Source organism: Rhinopithecus bieti, unplaced genomic scaffold (assembly GCF_001698545.2).
Source record: "Rhinopithecus bieti isolate Rb0 unplaced genomic scaffold, ASM169854v2 scaffold_77662, whole genome shotgun sequence".
NCBI classification, from domain to species: domain Eukaryota; kingdom Metazoa; phylum Chordata; class Mammalia; order Primates; family Cercopithecidae; genus Rhinopithecus; species Rhinopithecus bieti.
The window spans coordinates 631,247-653,816 of NW_016829485.1; the positions used below are offsets into that span (position 1 = coordinate 631,247).

General features: G+C 42.7%; 1 protein-coding gene across 1 annotated transcript in view; it reads right to left on the reverse strand.

Annotated features, from left to right (window-relative positions):
- The window catches only part of USP42 (ubiquitin specific peptidase 42), a 50,159-nt gene that overhangs the window by 20,484 nt on the left and 7,105 nt on the right, over nt 1-22,570 (reverse strand). The window contains 4 exon segments of the mRNA XM_017864774.1: nt 260-330; nt 1,049-1,116; nt 2,049-2,151; nt 5,301-5,411. Coding sequence (XP_017720263.1) covers nt 260-330; nt 1,049-1,116; nt 2,049-2,151; nt 5,301-5,411 — 353 coding nt within the window.

Genomic DNA, 22,570 nt, shown 5'->3' on the forward strand with positions numbered 1-22,570 from the left:
AAAAAAAAAAAAAAAAAAAAAAAGAAAGAAAAAGACAAAGACAAAGAAAAAGAAAAAGAAAATTCAAAGAGTAATAAAAAAACTTTTAAAAGCTTTTTCATGATGCTTACTACAAAGCTTGAATAATCCCTCCAAATGAAATCTTAGCATACTGAATTTTTCAATTTATATTCTCTAACAAGCAGTCTAAATTACAAATTAACTATAGTTACATGACTTATTTTAAAAATGTAATTACTCGCATAATTATGAAATTTACCTTTATCTCCAATGTTATATCAAGATATGGATCAAAAGTATCTGAAACGCCCTTGCAATTTAAACATTTGACTGAAATAAAAATAAAATGCAAAAGATGAGCAAAGTATAATCATTACAGCAACATCAACTATTGAAATGACAAAATACAATTTTGAAATTTAAAATTTTTTAACTGTAACTTTTCTATCAATTGAACAAAAACAAGTTTTAAATTAATACTACTCATAATATGGGTGAAAAGTATAATGAATTTGACCCTCATATACTATTGGTTAGAATCAAAACTGGTATAACCTTTTAGAAGGACAAGCTGACAGAATTAAAATTTATAATACACACTCCCTGTGATCCAGAAATTCTAATACTAAGAATTCATCCTACATATATACTTTTACCCAGACAGAAAGCATATGTGTATGGATGCTCCATGGACAACAAAACACAAATAACCTAAATCCCCATCGATAAGGGGACTAAAATCAAAGGAACACTACTCCAACTGTCGAAGGCTGCTAGGCCTGTGTGCTGAAATGTAAAAGACTGCTAATACGAAGAGACAAATGGAAGCAGTGCACACAGTATGCTCCCAGTTTGTTCATGCACAGGAAACTACCAGAAGGATTTACTACAACCTGGCACCGAGGTTGCCTTTGGGTAAAAGGAATGAGAATCTGGGCTGGAGAGAAGTACTTTTCCTTCCTTCCTAGCAGGACTAACACTGTCCTACTTTTACCATTTTTTAACCACATGCGTGTATCATTTTATCTACTTACAAGCAAAAGCTTACCTCTAGATCTTAAGTATCCTCCAAATATCTGACAAACGAGAGTGGTGGCCTGGGTGTGTCTGTCTAATCTGAAAAACATCAAACAGTGACATGAGAGAAGAGCTTTGCAAAAACTCCAGATGCTGTGACCAGATTTCAAACACATGTGAGCTTACAAAGATCAAGAATTCTAACAGGACAGCCATGGAAAATAAAAGGATGGCACGTGTGGCAGTCCAAGAGCATCCCTGCCTGGCCAGAACACAGGGAGGTCTGGGAGTGGTGGGAGGAGAGGCAGAGCTGTGGGAGCTGTGTCTGTCAAGAAGGGACTTGGGAAGCAAGGCAGGAGTCTGGTCCTGAAGCAGGAAGACGGCAGCCTCCGGGGGCTGCGGCCTGTGCAGGAGGAAAGGGAGCGGAGGCGGAAAAGGCAAAGAGTCTTCCTCCGACCCAAGTCTGTCACCACTCGGACGATGAGGGCCTAGACAGGGCGGTGCTGGGGCAGGGAGAATGCAGAGGGAGATCTACCAGGTGTGCTCAGACAGCACCAAGCGGCTTAGGATGCATTATCGAACTATCTCCTCGTTCTTCCTCTTGAGTTTAGATTTTAAGGAACAAGCTACAGGAATCAGTAACTGATTGGGATGGGGGTTCAGGAAATAAATACAGGTTGGAGGGCAGCAGAGAAAAGAATACGTCAGGCACAACTAAAAAGGAGAAGCAGCTAGTTTCAGATTTGCAGACGTCTGCTGATAATCAGAAATTAAACAGCTGCAAGACCAATGTTTATTTCCTGACATCTATGACTGAGCAAACTCAAACTGTTACAGTAAGATACATCTGTAAATTTCAACCATTTAAAACTAATGCACATCACCTAAGGAAGAGGCAGAGCAAAGCCAAAAGGTAAAGTGAACATAGTTCTGTGTGCTTCCAACAAAAAAGGTGATAATGAATTCTGATAAGAATAAATTACACCTGGAGATCTCAAATGAAGAAATGGCTGGCGCGTTGTTGTACTTACTTATTGCTGCCATTCAAGCATGCTTTTTGCATAGCATCAACAGTGTACTGAAGGAATTCATGGGCATCTTCTTGGTTTCCAAAACGGAAGTGCCTAGCTATACCTGTAAAATTTCAGTAAAGACAAGGTTTTATCATTACACATAATAAGCCTAAGTTGTACACCCCAAAATATATCTTACAATAATATGTTGGTTGGAAAACTCCCAAATACTTATTTTATGAGAAAATAGCACTAACATAAGTTACTAACATAAGCTATAAGCAAGATCAAGCCCTTTAGACCAGAATCCCCAACCGTTTCGGCACCAGGGACTGGTTTCATGGAAGACAATTTTTCCACAGACCAAAAGAGGGGGTTGGGATGAAACTGTTCCAGCTCAGATCATCAGGCACGAGATTCTCCTAAGGAGCGTGCAACCTGGATCCTATGCGTGTACAGTTCACAACAGGGTTGGTGCTATGAGAATCTAACACAGTCACTGATGTGACAGGAGGCAGAGCTCAGGCGGAAATGCTCACCTGCTGCTCACGTCCTGCTGTGAGGCCCAGTTCCCAACAGGCCACATCAGGTACCAGTCCACAGCCCAGGGGTTAGGGACCCCTGCTTTACACCATTAAAAGTCCACAGCAGCTAGAGTTTCTGAGAGTCTACAGGGTAGCTACAGAGTGACTCATGTTTTTAGCAAGTTAATAAAGTTACACTTGAATAAACTGGCTGTTTTGTCTCAAGTTTGTCCAAAATGCTATGTTGGTGATTTTAAATTGGTGCTACATCTCTATAATAGAGAATCCATTCAAAACATAAATATCCCAACCTATCTAATTCTATCCCAATGACCCACAGAAGAAATTAAATTTGCAGGTGCAGAGAAACATTTCAGTCCTGTTTCTAATTGATTACACAGCTACAAAACCAAATTATTTTTTAAATTACAATAAAAAATTAACACAAAAGTATAAGCAACATCACACTAAAACATATATACTGAATTTTACATGTGTATGAAGGTATAAAATGTTCCAGCTTAAATCATATGAAACTGCCAACACTCCACCAGTTTAGACCTACAAACCTGACAACTTCATGATTTAACCATGTGTGTATCAGTGGATACACACATATACACACACACACAGAGCAATGACATTTTCTTAAAAGACTAGGTTTAAAAATGTTAGTCATGCCTGCTATATAAGTATGTATAAAAATAAATATATGTGGTCAGGACTGGTGGCTCATGCCTGTAATCCCAGCACTTTGGGAGGCAGAGGCGGGTGAATCATGAGGTCAGGATAACGAGGCCATCCTGGCTAACATGGTGGAACTCCGTCTCTACTAAAAATACACAAAATTAGCCGGGCGCAGTGGCACACACCTGTAGTCTCAGCTACTCAGGAGGCTGACGCTGGAGAATCGCTGGAACCCGGGAGGCGGAGGTTGCAGTGAGCCAAGATCGCACCACTGTACTCCAGCCTGGGCGACAGAGCGAGACTCCATCTCAAAAATAAATAAATAAAAACAAATAAATAAATATATGTATAATTAGCCAGGCACAGTGGCTCACGTCTGTAATCCCCGCACTTTGGGAGGCCAACGTGGGTGGATCACCTGAGGTCAGGAGTTCAAGACCAGCCTGGCCAACAAGGTGAAACCTCGTCTCCACTAAAACTACAAAATTAGCCAGGTGTGGTGGTGCACACCTGTAATCCCAGCTACTTGGGAAGCTGAGGCAGGAGAATCACTTGAACCCGAGGGGCAGAGGTTGTAGTGAGCCTCGTGCCATTGCACTCCAGGTAGGGCGACAGAGCAAGACTCTGTCTCAAATGAAGGAATAAATGAATGAATGAATGCATACATGTATAAACAATCCAAACCTCCCTGGCTAAATTTTGTCAGGCTTCAACAATATTTCAGAGGTTTTTGGCTTGTCTGTTGTGGTCTATCAATAATGCCAAGGACTAATATAAGACCTCTTTAATCTTTAGTGGCTTTCTAGGCAAAAAGATTACAGTTTGTTACTGTATAATTTCACATCCCTATAATTACCCAGTTAGATGCCAGATTGAGTTACAGTTTTGTTTGTATGCATTTTTTATTCCAACTCAGTTAATTAACATGATGTAAAAGTGTACTGCAAAAACACACAGAAAGTATGTAAGAAAATTTCATGCACCTATCCATTTAAAATTTAAAAATTAAATAGAAAAAAGTAAAATTTATCCACAAATTTGCTAAGCTCTGAGTATATATTCTTTTAAGACTGTAATTAAGTTGGGCACAGTGGTGCACATCTGTAATCCCAGCTACTCAACTGGGGCAGGAGGATCACTTGAGCCAGGAGTTCAAGAGTCACCTGGGCAAAATAGTGAGACACAGTCTCATTTAAAAAAACCATGCAAAACAAAACAAAAGAAAAAAGAGAATTAACCTTATTTATTTCTTATTTATTTTTACTGCTGCTTGCAGAGCAGGGCTAATCCACAGGCAGTGTGTCCAGAGTAGCCTAATTAACTTTATTTTGACAATTTCTGTCACTGTGTATAGTATAATATTCATTCACCAAACTGAAACTAACTGAAAACTGTTTACAAAAACCTGTGAGACAATATCAGAATTAGTATTACTCAGCAGAGAAATCCAAGTGTCACAGCAAAAACACTATAAAACTTACCAATTATTTTAACATACTGATTTTTAATAGTTTAACATTTGTTAAACTGAATAGTCTTTAACATATTGTCATCTTTTGCTTTAAAGTTTCAAAATGTGTTTATATAGCAAACGCTTTATTAAAAATTTGTTATTAAAGACACAGCCACACATGACAAAATATAATTGTTTTCTAATACATGGGGGGTTCGGTTTTTCACCAGTTGGACATTAAGAATAACTAGGTAATAGGCCGGGTGTGATGACTCACACCTGTAATCCCAGCACTTTGGGAGGCGGAGGCAGGTGGGTCACCTGAGGTCAGGAGTTCGAGACCAGCCTGACCAATATGGAGAAACCCCATCCATACTAAAAATACAAAATTAGCCTGGCAGAGTGGTGCATGCCTGTGATCCCAGCTACTTGAGAGGCTGAGACAGGAGAATCGTTTGAATCTGGGAGGTGGAGGCTGCAGTGAGCCGAGAGAGCGCCACTACGCTCCAGCCTAGGCGACAGAGCAAGACTCTGTCTCAAAAAAAAAAATAAAAAAAAAGAATAGGTAATAAATACAAATATAAAACTACAATAGTTAATACTTACGCCGCATCTCATTGATGACAAACATTGGTTTAATAACGTCCCCAGGATTACTGAGTGCCTGGGTAATATGTGCTTGCATTGTACACATCATACAAAAGCCTTCTGCATGACCTGAAAGATAGATGATAATCCTCCAAATTAGCAAAATACAACTATATACACACATCAAGGCTAATTACAAATCAGGGGCACACTACCTGAAATGAAATAATAGCTGCTATATGCATGCCTTGAGCTATCTACTTTTATGCATTTTCATTTACTTTTCTTTGTTCTTTTTCTTTTCTTTTTTTTTTTTTGAGATGGAGTTTCACTCTGTTGCCCAGGCTGGAGTGCAGTGGCATGACCTTGGCTCACAGCAACCTCTGCCTCCTGGGTCGAAGCGATTTGCCTGCCTCAGTCTCCCAAGTAGCTGGGACTACAGGTGTGGGCCACCATACCCGGCTAATTTTTTTTTGTATTTTTAGTAGAGATGGGGTTTCATCATGTTAGCCAGGCTGGCCTCGAACTCCTGACCTCAGGCAATCCGCTCACCTCGGCCTCCGAAAGTACTGGGATTACAGGTGTGAGCCACCGCCCTGGCCTCATTTACTTTTCTAACAAACCTAAGTGATAAGTACATATTAGCTCTCTTTCACAAGGAAAAAGGCTCAGAGAGTTTAAGTTTGCATAATGTCAGTTATTATGTGACAGACACATAATTGGATTCAAATCATACTCTTTCAAATTTGAAAGCCAGTGATCCTAGCTACTCTCTATACTGGAAAAGCAAGGTTTTTCCCCTCATACCACCATTTATCTCAAATGCTAAAAGAATGTCTCCCACAGCAGGGATTAGACATCACTGTGCAGGCCATGCACCATGGCTCATGCCTATCATCTCAGCACTCTGGGAGGCCGAGGTGGGTGCATCTCTTGGGGCCAAGAGTTTGAGACTAGCCTGGGCAAGATGGTCAAACCCTGTCTCTACAAAAAACAAAAAGAAAATTAGCCCAGTGTGGTGGCATAAGCCTGTAATCCCCACTACCCAGGAGGCTAAGGTAGGAGGATCACTTGACCCCAGAGAGGTTGAGGCTGCAGTGAGCTGTGATCACACCACTGCACTACAGCCTGGGCAACAGAGCGAGACCCTGGCTCAAAAAACAAAGAAAGAAAAGAAAAAAGAAAATAATCTCTGTGTAAATACTCTGGCGTTGCTGGACACAGATGGTGGTCTCTATGGCACATCTTTTTTTACAACTTTCTAAAAACGTAAAACTCATTCTTAGCACATGCTAAGTGGTGCTACGGCATCTAGTGGGCAGATGCCAGGGATGCCGCTAAACAGCCTCAAATGCACAGGACAGCCCCTCACAACAAAGAATTGCCCAAAGTGTCGACAGCACTGAGGCTGAGGAACTACCTGACTAAAGGCTGCCCAGACGTACCTAATAATGCTTAAAACACCACAAAAGGATCAAACTATTTCCAGTTAACTTTGTCCCGCAATAAAGCTCAAAAATACTTTTTAAGAAATACAAAAATCTCAGCACCCAACAACACAAAATTCATTCTGTCTGGCACCCAATCAAACAGTACAAGGCACGCAAAGATGCAGGAATGACCAGTAACAAGGAGAAAATAAATAGAAAAAAACCCAGAAAGAACACAGAAAATATAATCAGAAGACAATAACTTTAAAAAAGATATTACAAATATATTCCTATGTTCAAGGAAATGAAAAATGGAAGAACACATTACGAAGAAACATGGAAATAGATGCAAATCTACTTATACACATGAACAGTAGAATCTCTGGGATGAAAAATACATCAGATGCACCAGGTGCGGTGGCTCACGCCAGTCATCCCAGCACTTCGGGAGGCTGAGGCAGGCGGACCGCTTGAGCCCAGGAGTTTGAGACCAGACTGGGCAACACAGCAAAACCCCATCTCTACTAAAAATACAAAAATTAGCCAGGTGTGGTGGTACGTGCTTGCAGTCTCAGCTACTCCAGAGGCTAATGTGGGATGGGAGGACCACCTGAGCCCAGCAGTTGGGGGCTGCAGTAAGCTGTGATAGCGCCACTGCACTCCAGCCTGGGCAACAGAGTAAGACCCTGTCTCAAAAAAACAAAAACAACAATAACAAAAACACCAGATGTGATTAATAACAGATTAGACACCATATAAGAAAAGATTAGTGAACCTGAAGATACTCATTATGGGTAGAAAATATCCATAATAAAACATAAAAAGAACAAATCTCAAAACAACCACACAGAGTACCAGGAAGCTATGGGACAATTTTACGTTGCCCCGATATACATCATTAGAGCCTGAAGGTAAAAGGACAGCATAAATATTTCAAGAAATAACAATTATCTACAAAGGAAAAGCACAAGGGAGGTTTTTGGGAAGAGGCACAGTTTCGTATCCTGACTGAGCTGTCAGTTTACATGAGTCTATATTAATATTCAAGGGAAACTTACACCAAAAAAGTTGTTTTCAAAAGTCACTGAAAGTTGTCAAAATTTGACAGAAATAATACATGTACAGATCTAAGAACCTCAACAAATTCCAGTAGTAGAAACATGAAGAAAACTACACAAAGCCCCACTGCTTACAACCAGTGATAAAAATCTTAAAAGCACTGGAGATAAAAACATTACGTAGGCTGGGCTGGGTGCGGTGGCTCAAGCCTGTAATCCCAGCACTTTGGGAGGCCGAGGCAGGCAGATCACAAGGTCAGGAGATCGAGACTAACCTGGCTAACACGGTGAAACCCCGTCTCTACTAAAAATACAAAAAAAAAAATTAGCCGGGCGTGGTGGCGGGTGCCTGTGGTCCCAGCTACTCAGGAAGCTGAGGCAGGAGAATGGCGTGAACCAGGGAGGCAGAGATTGCAGTAAGCCAAGATCGCACCACTGCACTCCGGCCTGGGCAACAGAGCGAAACTCCATCTCAAAAAACAAACAAACAAACAAAGAAAACATTACATAGGCTGGTGCAGTGGCTCATGCCTGTAATCCCAGCACTCTGGAAGGCGGAGGCTGGGGGATCATTTGAGGTCAGGAGTTCCAGACCAGCCTGGCTAACATGGTGAAACCCTGTCTCTACTAAAAATACAAAAAATTACCTGCGCATGGTGGTGCATGCCTGTGATCCCAGCTACTCGGGAGGCTGAGACAGGAGAATCACTTGAACCTGGAGGCCAGGGTTGCAGTGAGCTGAGATTGCACCACTGCACTCCGGCCTGGGCCACTGAGTGAAACTCGGTCTCAAAAAAACACAGGAAACAAACAAAAACAAAAACAAAAAACCATCATGTATATAGGAACAAAGGTAAAACCAACAACAGACTTCAGGCACAGCACAGGCCAGAAGACAGTGGAATAATATCTTCCAAGTATTAAAAGAAAAAGAACGCGCCAGGTGTGGTGGCTGCCCTGTAATCTCAGCACTTTGGGAAGCCGAGGCCAAGTGGATCGCTTGAGCGTAGGAGTTCAAGACCAGCTTGGGCAACATGGCCAAAATCCTGTCTCTACAAAAAATTAGCCAGGCATGGTGGTCAATGCCTGTAGTCCCAGCTACTCGGGAAGTTGAGGTCGGAGGATTACTTGAGCCCAAGAGGTTGAGGCTATATAATATCACACCACTGCACTCTAGCCTGGGTGAGAGTGACCGCCTGTCTCAAAAAAGACAAATAATGTTAACATAGAATTCTACACCCCATGAAAACATCGTTCAAAAACAACCATGAGACTAGCACTTCTGGGAGACAGAGTAGAGGTAGTTTTCTATTCATCCTGCCAAGTACAACAACAAATCCTGACCATTGTATATAAAATGAACCTTAAAAGGCTGTGAAAAGTAGAGAAAGAGACATGCTAGGGACCTCAGGACCCAAGGAAGACACGGTGGTGAGTTCCCTGGGGTTTCTTTGTGCTTCTTCTAGTCCAGACTTGGAGCTAAGAAGTCAGCAACCTGGAAACCCCAACAACTGCAGACAACCACGCCCAGCAAAATCCCTCCCGCTCTCTCCAGCCAAAGGAGGAGGAAGGGGCAGCCTCGTGTGACAGAAACCTTTAGAAATCATCGCTCTACTTCAGCTTCTCTGTGTGTTTTTTTCTGTATGTCATGATGTTTGGTTTGGTTTGTTGTTTTTTTTTTTTTTTTTTTTGAGACAGGGTCTCACTCTGTCACCCAGGCTGGAGTGCAGTGGCGGGATCACAGCTCACTGCAGCCTCTACCTCCCAAAGCTCAGGAGATCCCCCAATCCGTCTCTCGAGTAGCTGGGATTACAGGCGCCCACCACCATATCCGGCTAATTTTTGTATTTCAGTAGAGACAGGGTTTCACCATGTTGGCCAGGCTGGTCTCGGACTCCTGGGCTCAAGTGATCTGCTCTCCTCTGCCTCCCAAACTGCTGGAAGTGTAAGAATTATGATCATGTTTTGACATTCTAAAGATCTTTCTGGCTGGGGAGAGGCTGCCCCTCAGGCTAGCCAATTCTTAGAGGTAGCAAAGGGCTCAGCGTTCGTGCAAGCCTTTGCTATATAGACTAACCAATCCAGAGCTCTTCCTTCTCCATCCACCTGCCTGTGCACCCCAGGAGGCAACACTCCTCTGCCCTAACCATCTCAGGGCCAGGTGCCAGGCAACTCTGGGCCACGCCTGTGGCTTAGAGCCCACTGAAATTATTCAAACCAGCCAATCCCAAATTCTTCCCCCTGCCCTACCCTGCTTTTCCTACGGAAACCTCAACGAAGGCTCTGGCCAATAATGCCTTCCCCTTGCTCCTGTCTTCTGCTTCCTGACCCCTCAGGGGTCGTTACCACATGGCCCTGCATGGTGTGACGTGTGAGCATAAAATCTCTGTCTTCCTGAGCCTCTCCTGTGTCTCCTCTTGTGGCTGCACCTGACCAACCATCTCATAAAAGAATACAAAAGACATTCAAATACCACAGAAGAACTATGGCCTCACCTCTACCCACACCAGCAAAAGCCACAAGAAAAGAGCCTAGACTTACACTCAACAGGCCGTAGCAAGGCACCCTAACCCACACTGGGTTAACGGTAGAGAAAGCAGACTAGGAGCTGGGACTTGCAACCATACTGTATGAACAAACCCTGTCCCACCCCATGTTGCTGGTGACAATCACATGCGGAGCCCAGATTTCCACCCACCCAATAGTAAAAAGCCACCTCTACAACTCTCCCCTACTATGGCCTCCCCAGCCCCCGGTGAGGGTCAGAGTCAGGACTGTCACCGTCACTCAGTGGTAACAAAACCACTCCCACTGGAGTGTCCACGGAGACCATGTGGGGAGCAGGAACTTCCACTTCCACCCAGCAGGGACAAAGATCCCCAATTCCCACCTGGGGTGCCAACGGAGGCTGAGTGGGGAATGTGGGCTTCTACTCCATCTGACATCACTTCCTCTGCCAGAGCAGTGTCAGAGCAAGCTGGCTAAAACAAAGGTTAGATAAGACTCAGTGTCTTATAAGATAATACCAAAATATCCATGGCCAGGCATAGTGGCTCATGCCTACAATTCCAGCACCTTGGGAGGCTGAGGCAAGAGGACTGCTTGAGCCCAGGAGGTGGGGGCTGCAGTGAGCCATGATTACACCACTGCACTCCAGCCTGGACAACAGAGTAAGACCCTGACTCAAAAAAATAAATTGTTTTAAAATCCAGCTTTCAACTGAAAATCACTCATCATACCAAGAACTAAGAATCTCTCAAACAAAAATTACAACATTGCCTGATATGGTTCTAAATGTATACAGAAGAAAAAAAAATTCTTTTTTTGAGACGGAGTCTCACTCTGTCACCCAGGCTGGAGTGCAATGGCACGATCTTGGCTCACCGCAACCTCTGCCTCCTGGGTTCAAGTGATTCTCTTGCCTCAGCCTCCCAAGTAGCTGGGACTACAGGCATACGCCACCACACCTGGCTAATTTTTGTATTTTTAGTAGAGACGGGGTTTCACCACATTGGCCAGGACGGTCTTAAACCCCTGACCTCAGGTGACGCCCACCTTGGCCTCCCAAAGTGCTCGGATTACAGGCGTGAGCCACCAGGCTCGCTCTTTTTTTTAGGCAAAGCCTCACTTTGTCGACCAGCCTGGAGTGCAGTGGCCCAATCTTGGCTCACTGCAACCTCTGCCTCCTGGTGGTTCTCCTCCCTCAGCCTCCCGAATAGCTGAGATGACAGGTGCCTGCCACCATACCCGACTAATTTTTTGTATTTTTAGTACAGATGGGGTTTCGCCATGTTGGCCAGGCTGGTCTCGAACTCCTGACCTCAGGTGATCCACTTGCCTCGGCTTCCCAAAGTGCTGGGATTACAGGCATGAGCCACCACGCCCGGCCTAGAAGAAACATTTTTAAACAATTGTAACTAGTGGAGAGTAAAAGACATAGGGAAGTAATGTTTCTATACTTCCCTCAAACTAGTAAAATGACAATACCAGTAAACTGTGGTAAGTTGTGTGTGTATAAATGTGGTCCCTATAAGTGACCACTAAAAAGGCTCCAGGCACAGTGGCGCACACCTGTAATCCCAGCATTTTGGGAGCCTGAGGCGGGCGGATCGCCTGAGCCCAGGAGTTTGAGATCATCCTAGGCAACATGGTGAAACCCTGTCTCTACAAAAATTAGCCAGGCACGGTCACACACACCTGTATGTAGTCCAAGCCACTTGGGAGGCTGAGGCAGGAGGATCATTTGAGGTTGGGAGATTGAGGCTGCAGCGAGCTGAGATCGTGCAACCACACTCCAGCCTAGGTGACAGAGTGAGACCCTGTCCTCGACCCTCCCCCAAACAAAGAAAGATAGACTCAAGTAAAGCAAAATGATGTAATTTTGAAAAATACTTTCAAGTATTCAAGTAACCCACAGAGAAGCAAGACTAAGAAAACGAAGATATACAAAAATGGACAGAACCAAAAACAAAATATTAAATGGCAGAATAAGCCTTAAGTCTTAAAATATCAATAACCACCTTAAAGGTAAATGTTCTAAACAAATGAGGGTGAAGGACACCCAGCCTACAGTAGCAGATAGTTAAAAGACACAGACTGACAAAATGGATTGAACAACACAACCCAACTATATGCTGTTTACAAAAAAACTCACTTCAAATGTAATGATACAGGCAGGCTGAAAGTAAAAGGATGAAAAAGATATGTCATGCAAGCATTCATCAAAACAAAGCAGGGAAAAAATTTTATCTGGGCGTGGTGGTGCACACCGCGGTCCCAACTGCTCCAAATGCTGAGATGGAGGATTGCTAGAGCCCAGGAGTTGGAGGCTGTAGTGAGCCATCACACCACTGCACTCCAGCCCAGGTGACAGAGTGAGACCTCAACTCAAGGAAAAAAAAAAAAAAAAAAGCAGGGGCCAGGCACAGTGGCGCACACCTGTAATTCCAACACTTTCAGAGGCCAAGGCAGGAGGATCACTTGAGGCTAGGAGTTCGAGACCAGCCTGGGTAACACAGCGAGACCAATCTCTACAAAAGTAAAAAATAAAAAAATTAGCTGGTCATGGTGGGACATGCCTGTAGTCCAAAGCTAATAGGAAGACTGAGGCAGGAGGATAGCTTGAAACCAAAATTTTGAGGATGCAGTGAGCTATGATCACACCAATGCACCTGGGTCTGTCTCAAAAGATTCTGTCTCAAAAACAAAGAAACCAACAACAACCAAAAAAGCAGGAATGGTTAAATTAATAAAGAATAAAGTAGACTTCAGGAACATAGTAAAGATGTTAATCCCCCCAAATTAAGATACAAGCTTAGTGTACTTCCTAGCAAAATCCCAGCAAAATATTTTGTATACAGAAGATTATTTTATAATTTGTAATGAAAAGCAGTGGAACTAGAATAGCTGAAACTATTTTGAAAAATAAAGTGGACGGAATCATTCTATCCGATAACAAGACTTATTACATAACTACAGTAAGAAGGACTTGTGTAGAGTGGTAGACACATACATCATCACAACAAAAGAAACCTGGAGACAGACACACAAATATGCCCAAATGATTTTTTTTTTATTACAAAGATACAAAAGCAATTCAATGGAGGAAAGACAGCTTCTTCAAGAAAATAACGCTGGAGCAAATGATATCCAGACAAAAAAATTCAGCTTAAACCTCGCAGTTTCTACAAAAATTAACTCAAAATGGATCACAGACTTAAATGTAACACGTAAAACAATAAAACTTACAGGAAAAAATCTGCAGGATCAAGAGCTAGGCAAAGAGATCTTAAACTTGACACTAAAAGCACAATCCATTAAAGGCTGACCAATTGAACTTCACCAAAATTAAAAACCTCTGTCTGTAAAACATCCACTAAGTGGATGAAGACATTTTACAGATGGGGAGAAAATATTTGGAAACCACATATCCTCAAAACTTGACAGTACAACAACAAAGAACATGATAGAAAATGAGGGAAAGATACAGACACGTTTCACCAAAGAAGACAAACAGATGGCAAATAAGCACATGAAAAGATGTTCAACACCTTTAAGCATTAGGGAAATGCAAATGAAAGCCACAATGAGTTATCACTACACACCTACCAGTACAGGTAAAATGAACACTAGTGACAACAGCAAATGTTGGCAAGGATGCAGGGAAGCTGGAACTCTCATATATTGCTTTGGCAGTTTCTTATAAAATCAAACATGCAACTACCATATAACCCAGCATTTGCAATCCTGGGCACTTATCCCAGAGAACTAAAGACATGCTGACAAAAAGAGTTATATACACTCATGTTTATAGCAGCTCCACTCACCATATCCCCAAACTAGTAACAACCCGGATGTGTTTACCGCAGCTCCACTCAAGATATCCCAAAACTAGGAACGACCCGGATGTGCTTACCACAGCTCCATTCAAGATATCCCAAAACTAGAAACAACCCAGATGTGTTTACTGCAGCTCCACTCACATATCCCAAAACTAGAACAACCCGGATGTCCTTTAATGTAAAAGTAGTTACAGTGTGGCGTTATCAGGCCGGGCATGGTGGCTCACGCCTGTAATCCCAGCACTTTGGGAGGCTAAGGCGGCCAGATCACGAGGTCAGGAGATTGAGACCATCCTGGCTAATATGGTGAAACCCTGTCTCTACTAAAAATACAAAAAAAATTAGCTGAGCATGGTGGCGGGTGCCTGTAGTCCCAGCTACTCGGGAGGCTGAGGCAGGAGAATGGCCTGAACCTGGGAAGTGGAGCCTGCAGTGAGCCAAGATTGCGCCACTGCACTTCAGCCTGGACAACAGAGCAAGATTCCGTCTCAAAAAAAAAAAAAAAGAAACTGCGGCGTATGGATACCATGAAATACTATCTACCAATGAAATAATTATTAATACATGCAACAACCTGGATCAATCTTGAGAGAATTACGCTAGGTGAAAAAGCCAATTCCAAAAGATTGCACACTATATAATTCAGGTAGCATTGTTGAAATGACAAAATCATAGAAATGGAGAATTAGTGGTCACCAGAGGTTAAGGGAAGGCAGGGACACAAGTGGGCTTGGGAAAGGGAAATATGATGGGTTCTGTAGGTGATGGAAATGCTCTGTATCTTGACCATACCAATGTCACTACTGTGCTTGTGATATTCCATGTACAGTGTCATCACTGGGGAAGGTTCAGTAAGGGTACATGGGATTTCTTTGTATTATTTCTTACAACTGCATATGAATCTACAGTTACCCCCAAATAAAACGTTGAGTTTTTTAAAAAAGCAAAATAAAGACATTTCAAACCAAAAAACAAAACAAAACAAAACACTGAAAATCAACAACAAAGTAAAATAAGCAATCCCTGCCCATAAAAAAAAAATAAATAAATAAGAAAAAAAAATGGATATCTGGAGTCTGGATACATAAAAAGGAATGAAAAGCAGTGGAAACGGTAAACAAGTAGGTAAATAGAAATGATTTTTTAAAAGCTTTAAACTATCTAAAACAAAACTTTTAAAATGAATTTAAAGGAAAAAATAATACAACAATGCATGACAACAATAGCACAAAGATGGGAAAGGAAAGATGGAGTATATTATCAAAATGTTCTTACACTACATGAGAAGCAGAATATTGTTATGTTTTGTTTTGTTTGGTTTTTTTGTTTTGAGACAGAATTTTGCTCTTGTTGCCTAGGCTGGAGCGCAGTGGTGCGTTCTTGCTCACTGCAACCCCCACTTCCCAGGTTCAAGCGATTCTCCCGCTTCAGTCTCCCCAGTAACTGAGAGGACAGGCGCCTGCCACCACGTCAGACTAATTTTTTGTATTTTCAGTAGAGATGAAGTTTCACCATATTGGCCAGGCTGGTCTCGAACTCCCAACCTCAGGTGATCCTCCAGCCTCAGCCTTTCAAAGTGTTGGGATTACAGGCGTGAGCCACTGCGTCCAGCCTTTTTTTTTTTTTTCTTGAGACGGAGTCTTGCTCTGTTGCCCAGGCTGGAGTGCAATGGTACAATTTCGGCTCACTGAAACCTATGACTCCCGGGCTGAAGTGATTCTCCTGCCTCAGTCTCCTGAATAACTGGGATTACAGGCATGAGCCACCATAGCTGGCTAATTTTTGTATTTTTAGTAGAGATGGGGTTTTGCCATGTTGGCCAGGCTGGTCTCGAATTTCTGACCACAAGTGATCTGCCCGCCTCAGCTTCCCAAAGTGTTGAGACTATAGGCATGAGCCACTGGTGCCCAGCCTGAGAAGTGGACTTTTATTTGAAGGTAAACTGATAAGTTAAAGATATAACCTGAAGTAATCACCATGAAAAAAATATCAAAAATATGCCAATAAAGCAGATTAAAATATATCAATCCAAAAGAAGGCAGAAAAAAAAGATTTTAAAAGACAACCAAGAATAAATAGGACAAATAGGAAAAAAAAACCCAGCAAGATGGTAGATTTAAACCCAATCATACCAATAATCTCATTACATGTAAAAGGTATAATGCCTCAAAAAAAAGGCAGAGGCTACTACTCGATAAAAAGCAAGATCAAATTAACAAGCTATTTATAAGAAATTCACTTAGCCAGGCGCGATGGCTCACGCCTGTAATCCCAGCACTTTGGGAGGCCGAGGCAGGCAGATCACGAGGTCAGGAGTTTGAGAACCGCCTGGCCAATATGGTGAAACCCCATCTCTACTAAAAATACAAAAATCAGCCAGGTGTGGTGTGTGCACCCGTAGTCCCAGCTACTCATGAGGCTGAGGCAGAAGAATCACTTGAACCCGGGAAGCAGAGGTTGCAGTGAGGTGAGATCACGCCACTGCACTCCAGCCTGGGTGACAGAGCGAGATTCCATCTCAAAAAAAAAAAGGGGGGGGGGAAACTACTTTAAATATATAGACAAAAATAGGTTAAAGATAAAAAGATGGAAAAAATATATCACGCTAACATGAATCATAAGAAAACTGGAGTGGATTAGGCATGGTAGCTCATGCCTGTAATCCCAGCATTTAGGGAGACTGAGGCAGGCAGATCACTTGAGGTCAAGATTTCGAGACCAGCCTGGCCAACATAGTGAAACCCCATCTCTACTAAAAATACAATAATTAGCCAGCATGGTGGTACATGTCTGTAACTCCAGCTACTTGGGAAGCTGAGGCAGAAGAATCACTTCAACCCAGGAAGCAGAGTTTGCAGTGAGGTGAGCCAAGATCGTGTCACTGCACTCCAGCATAGGTGACAAAGTGAGACTCTACCTCAAAAAAAAAAGAAAAGAAAAAAGAAATGAAAAGAAAACTGGAGTGGCTTATTATTATTATTATTTATTTTTGGAGACAGGGTCTCATTTTATTGCCCTGGTTAGAGTACAGTGGCATAATCATAGCTCTCTACAGCCTTCAACTCCCTGGCTCAAGTGATACTCCCACCTCGGCCTCCCGAGTAGCTAAGACTATAGAAGCACACCACTGTGCCTAGCTAATTTTTAAATATTTTATACAGACAGGGTCTCATTATGTAGCTCAGGCTAGTCTAGAACTCCTAGCTTAACCCATCCTCCTGCCTCAGCCTCCCAAAGTGTTGGGATTATATGTGTGAGCCATCATGCCCAGCTTGGGGTGGCTAAATTTATCTCAGATGAAGTAGATTTCAGAGCCAAGAAAATGACTTGGGACGAAGAGTCATTTCATAAATGATAACCAAGTGAGTTCATCAAGAGGGCATAACAGGTCAGGTGGCTCAGACCTATAATCCCAGCACTTTGGGAGGCCGAGACGGGTGGATCACCTGAGGTCAGGAGTTCAACAGCAGCCTAGTCAACACAGGCAAAACCCCATCACTACTAAAAAATACAAAAATTAGGTGTGGTGGCACATGCCTGTAATCCCAGCTGTTCAGGAGGCTGAGGTACGAGTATCACTTGTACTTGAACAGTGGAGGCATCAGTGAACCAAGAGCATGCCACTGCACTCTAGCCTGGGCGCCAGGAGTTCAAGACAACTGTCTTGAAGTCAGGAATTTGAGACAAGCCTGAGCAACTTAGCGAGACCCTATCTCTATTAAAAAAAAAAAAAAATTAGGCTGGGCACGGTGACTCATGCCTGTAATCCCAGCACTTTGGGAGGCCGAGGCGGGCAGATCACAAGGTCAGGAGATAGAGCCCACCTTGGCCAACATGATTAAACCCCATCTCTACTAAAAATACAAAAATTAGCTGGGTGTGGTGGCGTGCACCTGTAATCCCAGCTACTCAGGAGGCTGAGGCAGGAGAATCGACTGAACCCAGGAGGTGGAGGGTGTAGTGAGCCAAGATCGCACTACTGCACTCTGGCGCATGGCTACAGAGCAAGACTGTCTCAAAAAAAAAAAAAGAAAAGAAAAGAAAAGAAAAAAAGCCAGGCATGGTGATGCATCTCTATAGTGTCAGCTACTTGGGAAGCTGAGGTGAGAGGATCACTTGAACCCAGAAGGTTGAGGGTGCAGTGAGCTATGATGGCACCACTGCACTCCAGCCTAGGTAACAGAGTGAGTGAGACCCTGTCTTTAAAAAAAAAAAAATTGACACATGACATATCAACATGTTTGGGATACAACTAAGGTACCACTCATAGGGAAATTTATAGCATTTAACACTTACATTGGAAAAGAAGAAAGATCTCAAATCAAATGACCTAAGACTCCATCTTAAGAAACTGGAACAGAGCACATTAAATCCAAAGTAAGCAGAAGAAAGGGAATAATGACAATAACAACAAACGTCAATAAAACAGAAAACTGTAACAATGAAACCAAGAGCTCATTCTTTGAGAAGATCAGTAAGATTAAAAAACTTCTTGTCAGATTGACCAAACAAAAAAGAGAGAAAGCTGGGTATGGTGGCATAATCCCAGCACTTGTGGAGGCCACGCACGGAGTATCATTTGAAGCCAGGAGTTCAAGAGTAGCCTGAGCAACATAGTGAGACTTCGTCTCTACAAAAATAATTTAAAAATTAGCTGTGTGTGGTGATGCACACCTCTAGTCCTAGCTACTCAGGAAGCTGAGGTGGGAGCATTGGTTGAGCCCAGGTGGTGGAGGCTGCAGTATGATCTTGCCACTGTACGCCAGCCTGGGCAAAAGAGCAAGATCCTGATTTCTAAAAAACAAAAGAGAGAAAAGAAGAAATTCAGTATGTAGTTTAAAACCTGTCCATGAGAAACTGCAAGGCCCAGATGGCTTCACTGCTGACATCTACCAAACATTTAAAGAAGAAATAACATCAATTCTGTACAAACTCTTCCAGGAAATAGAAGTGAAGAAAATATATCCCGACACTTGCCATGATGCCAACATTACCCTAACGACAAAACAAGAAAAAAAAAAGGCATTATAAGAAACTACAGACTAATAATACTCATTAAGACAAAATTGTTTTATAATTTTAGCAAATCAAAGCCAATAATACACAGAGTAATGCATCATGACCGAGTGTGAGTCATCTCAGGAATGCACGGTTGGTTTAACATTCAAGCATCAAACAACTCAACCTGGTAAAAGGCATCTATGAAAAACCTACAACACCATGCTTAATGGTGAAAGACTGAATGCTTTTCCTCTAAGGTTGAGAAAGAGACATGGATTTTTACTCTTATCACCTCTATTTAACAATGTAATGGAGGTCTCTTAATCACAACAAAACAGCAAGAAAAAGAAATAAAGAACCTACACAGACTGGAAATGGAGAAGTAAAATTATCTTTATTCACATATCACATGGTTGCATCTATAAAATACTAAGGGATCCTTAAAAAAAAAAACCTACTAGAATTAGTAAGTGACTTAAGCAAGGTTCCAAGATATAAGATCAAAATCTGAAAAACATAGTATTTCTATAGGCTAGCAATAAACGATCAGGAAGCTGAAATTTTAAAAATAAAATGCCCTTTGTATAATAGTTAATGCAAATATTTATCCCAGCCGGGTCCAGTGGCTCAACCCCTGTAATCCCAGCACTTTGGGAGGCTGAGGCAGGTGGATCACTTGAGGTCAGGAGTTCAAGACCAGCTTGGCCAACAGGGTGAAACCCTGCCTCTACTAAAAATACAAAAATTAGCCAGGCTTGATGGTAGGCACCTGTAATCTCAGCTACTCATGAGGCTGAGGCAGGAGAATTGCTTGAACTCAGAAGGCGGAGGTTGCAGTGAGCCAAGATTGTGCCATTACACTCCAGCCTGGGCAACGAGAAACTAAAGATGGTGTAGACCGGGCATAGTGGCTCATGCCTGAAATCCCAACACTCTGAAAGACTAAGGCAAGAGGCTGGGCACGGTGGCTCATGCCTGTAATAGCAGCATTTTGGGAGGACGAGTCAGGCAGATCACTTGAGGTCAGGAGTTTGAGACCAGCCCGGCCAATACTGTGAAACTCCAACTCTACTAAAAATACAAAAATTAGCTAGGTGTGATGGTGCATGCCTCTAATCCCAGCTACCTGGGAGGCTGAGGCAGGAGAGTCACTTAAACCCAAGAGGTGGAGGTTACAGTGAGCGAAGATAGTGGCACTGCACTTCAGCTTGGACAACAGACTGAGATTCCCTCTCAAAAAAAAAAAAAAAAAAAAAAAGGGCCAGGCGCGGTGGCTCACACCTGTAATCCTAGCACTTTGGGAGGCCAAGACAGGTGGATCACGAGGTCAGCAGATCAAGACCATCCTGGCTAACATGGTGAAACCCTGTCTCTACTAAAAATACAAAAAATTAGCCGGGTGTGGTGGTGGGCGCCTGTAGTCCCAGCTACTTGGGAGGCTGAGGCAGGAGAATAGCGTAAATTCGGGAGGTGGAGCCTGCAGTGAGCCAAGATTGCATCACTGCACTCCAGCCTGGGCAACAGAGCAAGACTCCATCTCGAAAGAAAAACAAAAACGAAAAAAACAAAAAAAGGCTGAGGCAAGAGAACTGCTTGAGCGCAGGAGTTCAAGACCAGCCTGGGCAACATGGTAAGACTGTCTCTACAAAAAAATTAAAAAGTAGCTAAGTGTTGTAGCACATGCCTGTAGTCCTGGCTATTCACAAGGCTGAGGCAGGGGGATCCCTTGAGCCAAGGAGCTGAAGGCTGCAGTGAGTCGTGACTGTGCACCACTGCACTCCAGCCTAGGCAACAGAGCAAGACTGTCTCAAAAACAAAACAAAACAAAACAAAACACCAGGCCTAAATAAATAGGTATACCTTGCTTGTGAGTCAGAAAAATAATACTATTTAGATGTCAATTCACATCAAATTGATTTAAAGATTCAGTACAGTCCCAATCAAAATACCAGGAAGATTATTTGTAGAAATTCTCAAAGTGATTCTAAAATTCATTTGAAAATACAAATGGCCAAGCAACCATGAACAGCCACAACAACTTTTTTATTTTGGTTGACACAGGATCTCACTCTGTCGCGCAGGCTGCAGTGCAGCTGCACGATCACGGCTCACTGCAGTCACCAGTTTCCAAGCTGAAGCGAGCCTCTCACCTCAGTCTCCCAAGTAGCTGGGACTATAGCGCTTGCCACCACACCCAGCAATTTTTTTTTATTTTTTGTAAAGATGAGGTCTCACAATGTTGCCCAGGCTACAGAATAACTCGGAGAAAGAACAAAGTTGGAGAACTTACCTGGTTCCAAAACTTTTTTTTTGAGACAGCGTCTTCATTCTGTCACTCAGGCTGTAATACAGTGGTGCAATCATAGCTTGTGGCAGCCTCAAACTCCAAGGCTCAAGCAATCCTCCTGCCTCAGCCTCCCAAGTAACAAGGACCAGAGGCATGAGTTCCTAGATGCAGCTAATTTTTTTTTTTTTTTTTTTTTTGTAGAGACAGAGTCTTGACATGTTGCCCAGGCTGGTCTCAAACTCCTGGGTTCAAACAGTCCTCCTGCCTCGGCCTCTCAAAACACTGGGATTACAGACATGAGCCACTGAAGTTGGCCACAAAACTTTAAAATATATAATAATCAAGCTATTGTGCTATGGTGTCAAGATAAACAAGTGATCAGTACAACACAATAGAATCCAGAAATAGATCGTATTTATACAGTTTACTGATTTTTTTTCTTCTGTCTCTGGTGCTTCAATCAACTGATTTTTGATAAAGGTGCAAAGACAATTTAGTGGCAAAAGGATTATCCTTCCAACAAACGGTACTGGAACAACTGAACATCCATGTGCAAAAAAATAAACTTGCTCCATCTTCACACCACAAACAAAAATCAACTCAAAATGGATCACTGACCCCCCCAAAAAAAGCTAAAACTGTAAGACTTCTAGAAGAAAATATAGGAAAAATATTTGTGACCTGTAGGTAAGCAAAGACTTTTTTTTTCCGTGAGACATGGTCTTACTGTCACCCAGACTGGAATAAAGTGGCACAATCACGGCTCACTGCAGCCTCAACCTCCTGGGCTCATGTGATCCGCCCACCTCAGTCTCCCAAGTAGCTGGGACTACAGGTGCACACCGCTAAGCCCAGCTGATTTTTGTATTTCCTATAGAGACAGGGTTTCACCATGTTGCCCAAACTGGTCTCAAACTACTGAACTCGAGCCACCAGTCTCAGCCTCCCAAAACAGTGGTTTACAGGCATGAACCATCACACCTGGCCTAATTTTTTATTTTTTTATATAGAGATGAGTTCTCCCTATGTTGCCCAGGCTAGTCTTGAAATCCTGGGCTCAAGTGATCTACCTGCCTCAGCCTCCCCAAGTGCTGGGATTACAGGCATGAACCACGCACTCAGCCAAGATTTCTTAAAACACCTATAGCACAATGAATAAAAAAAAAAAAAA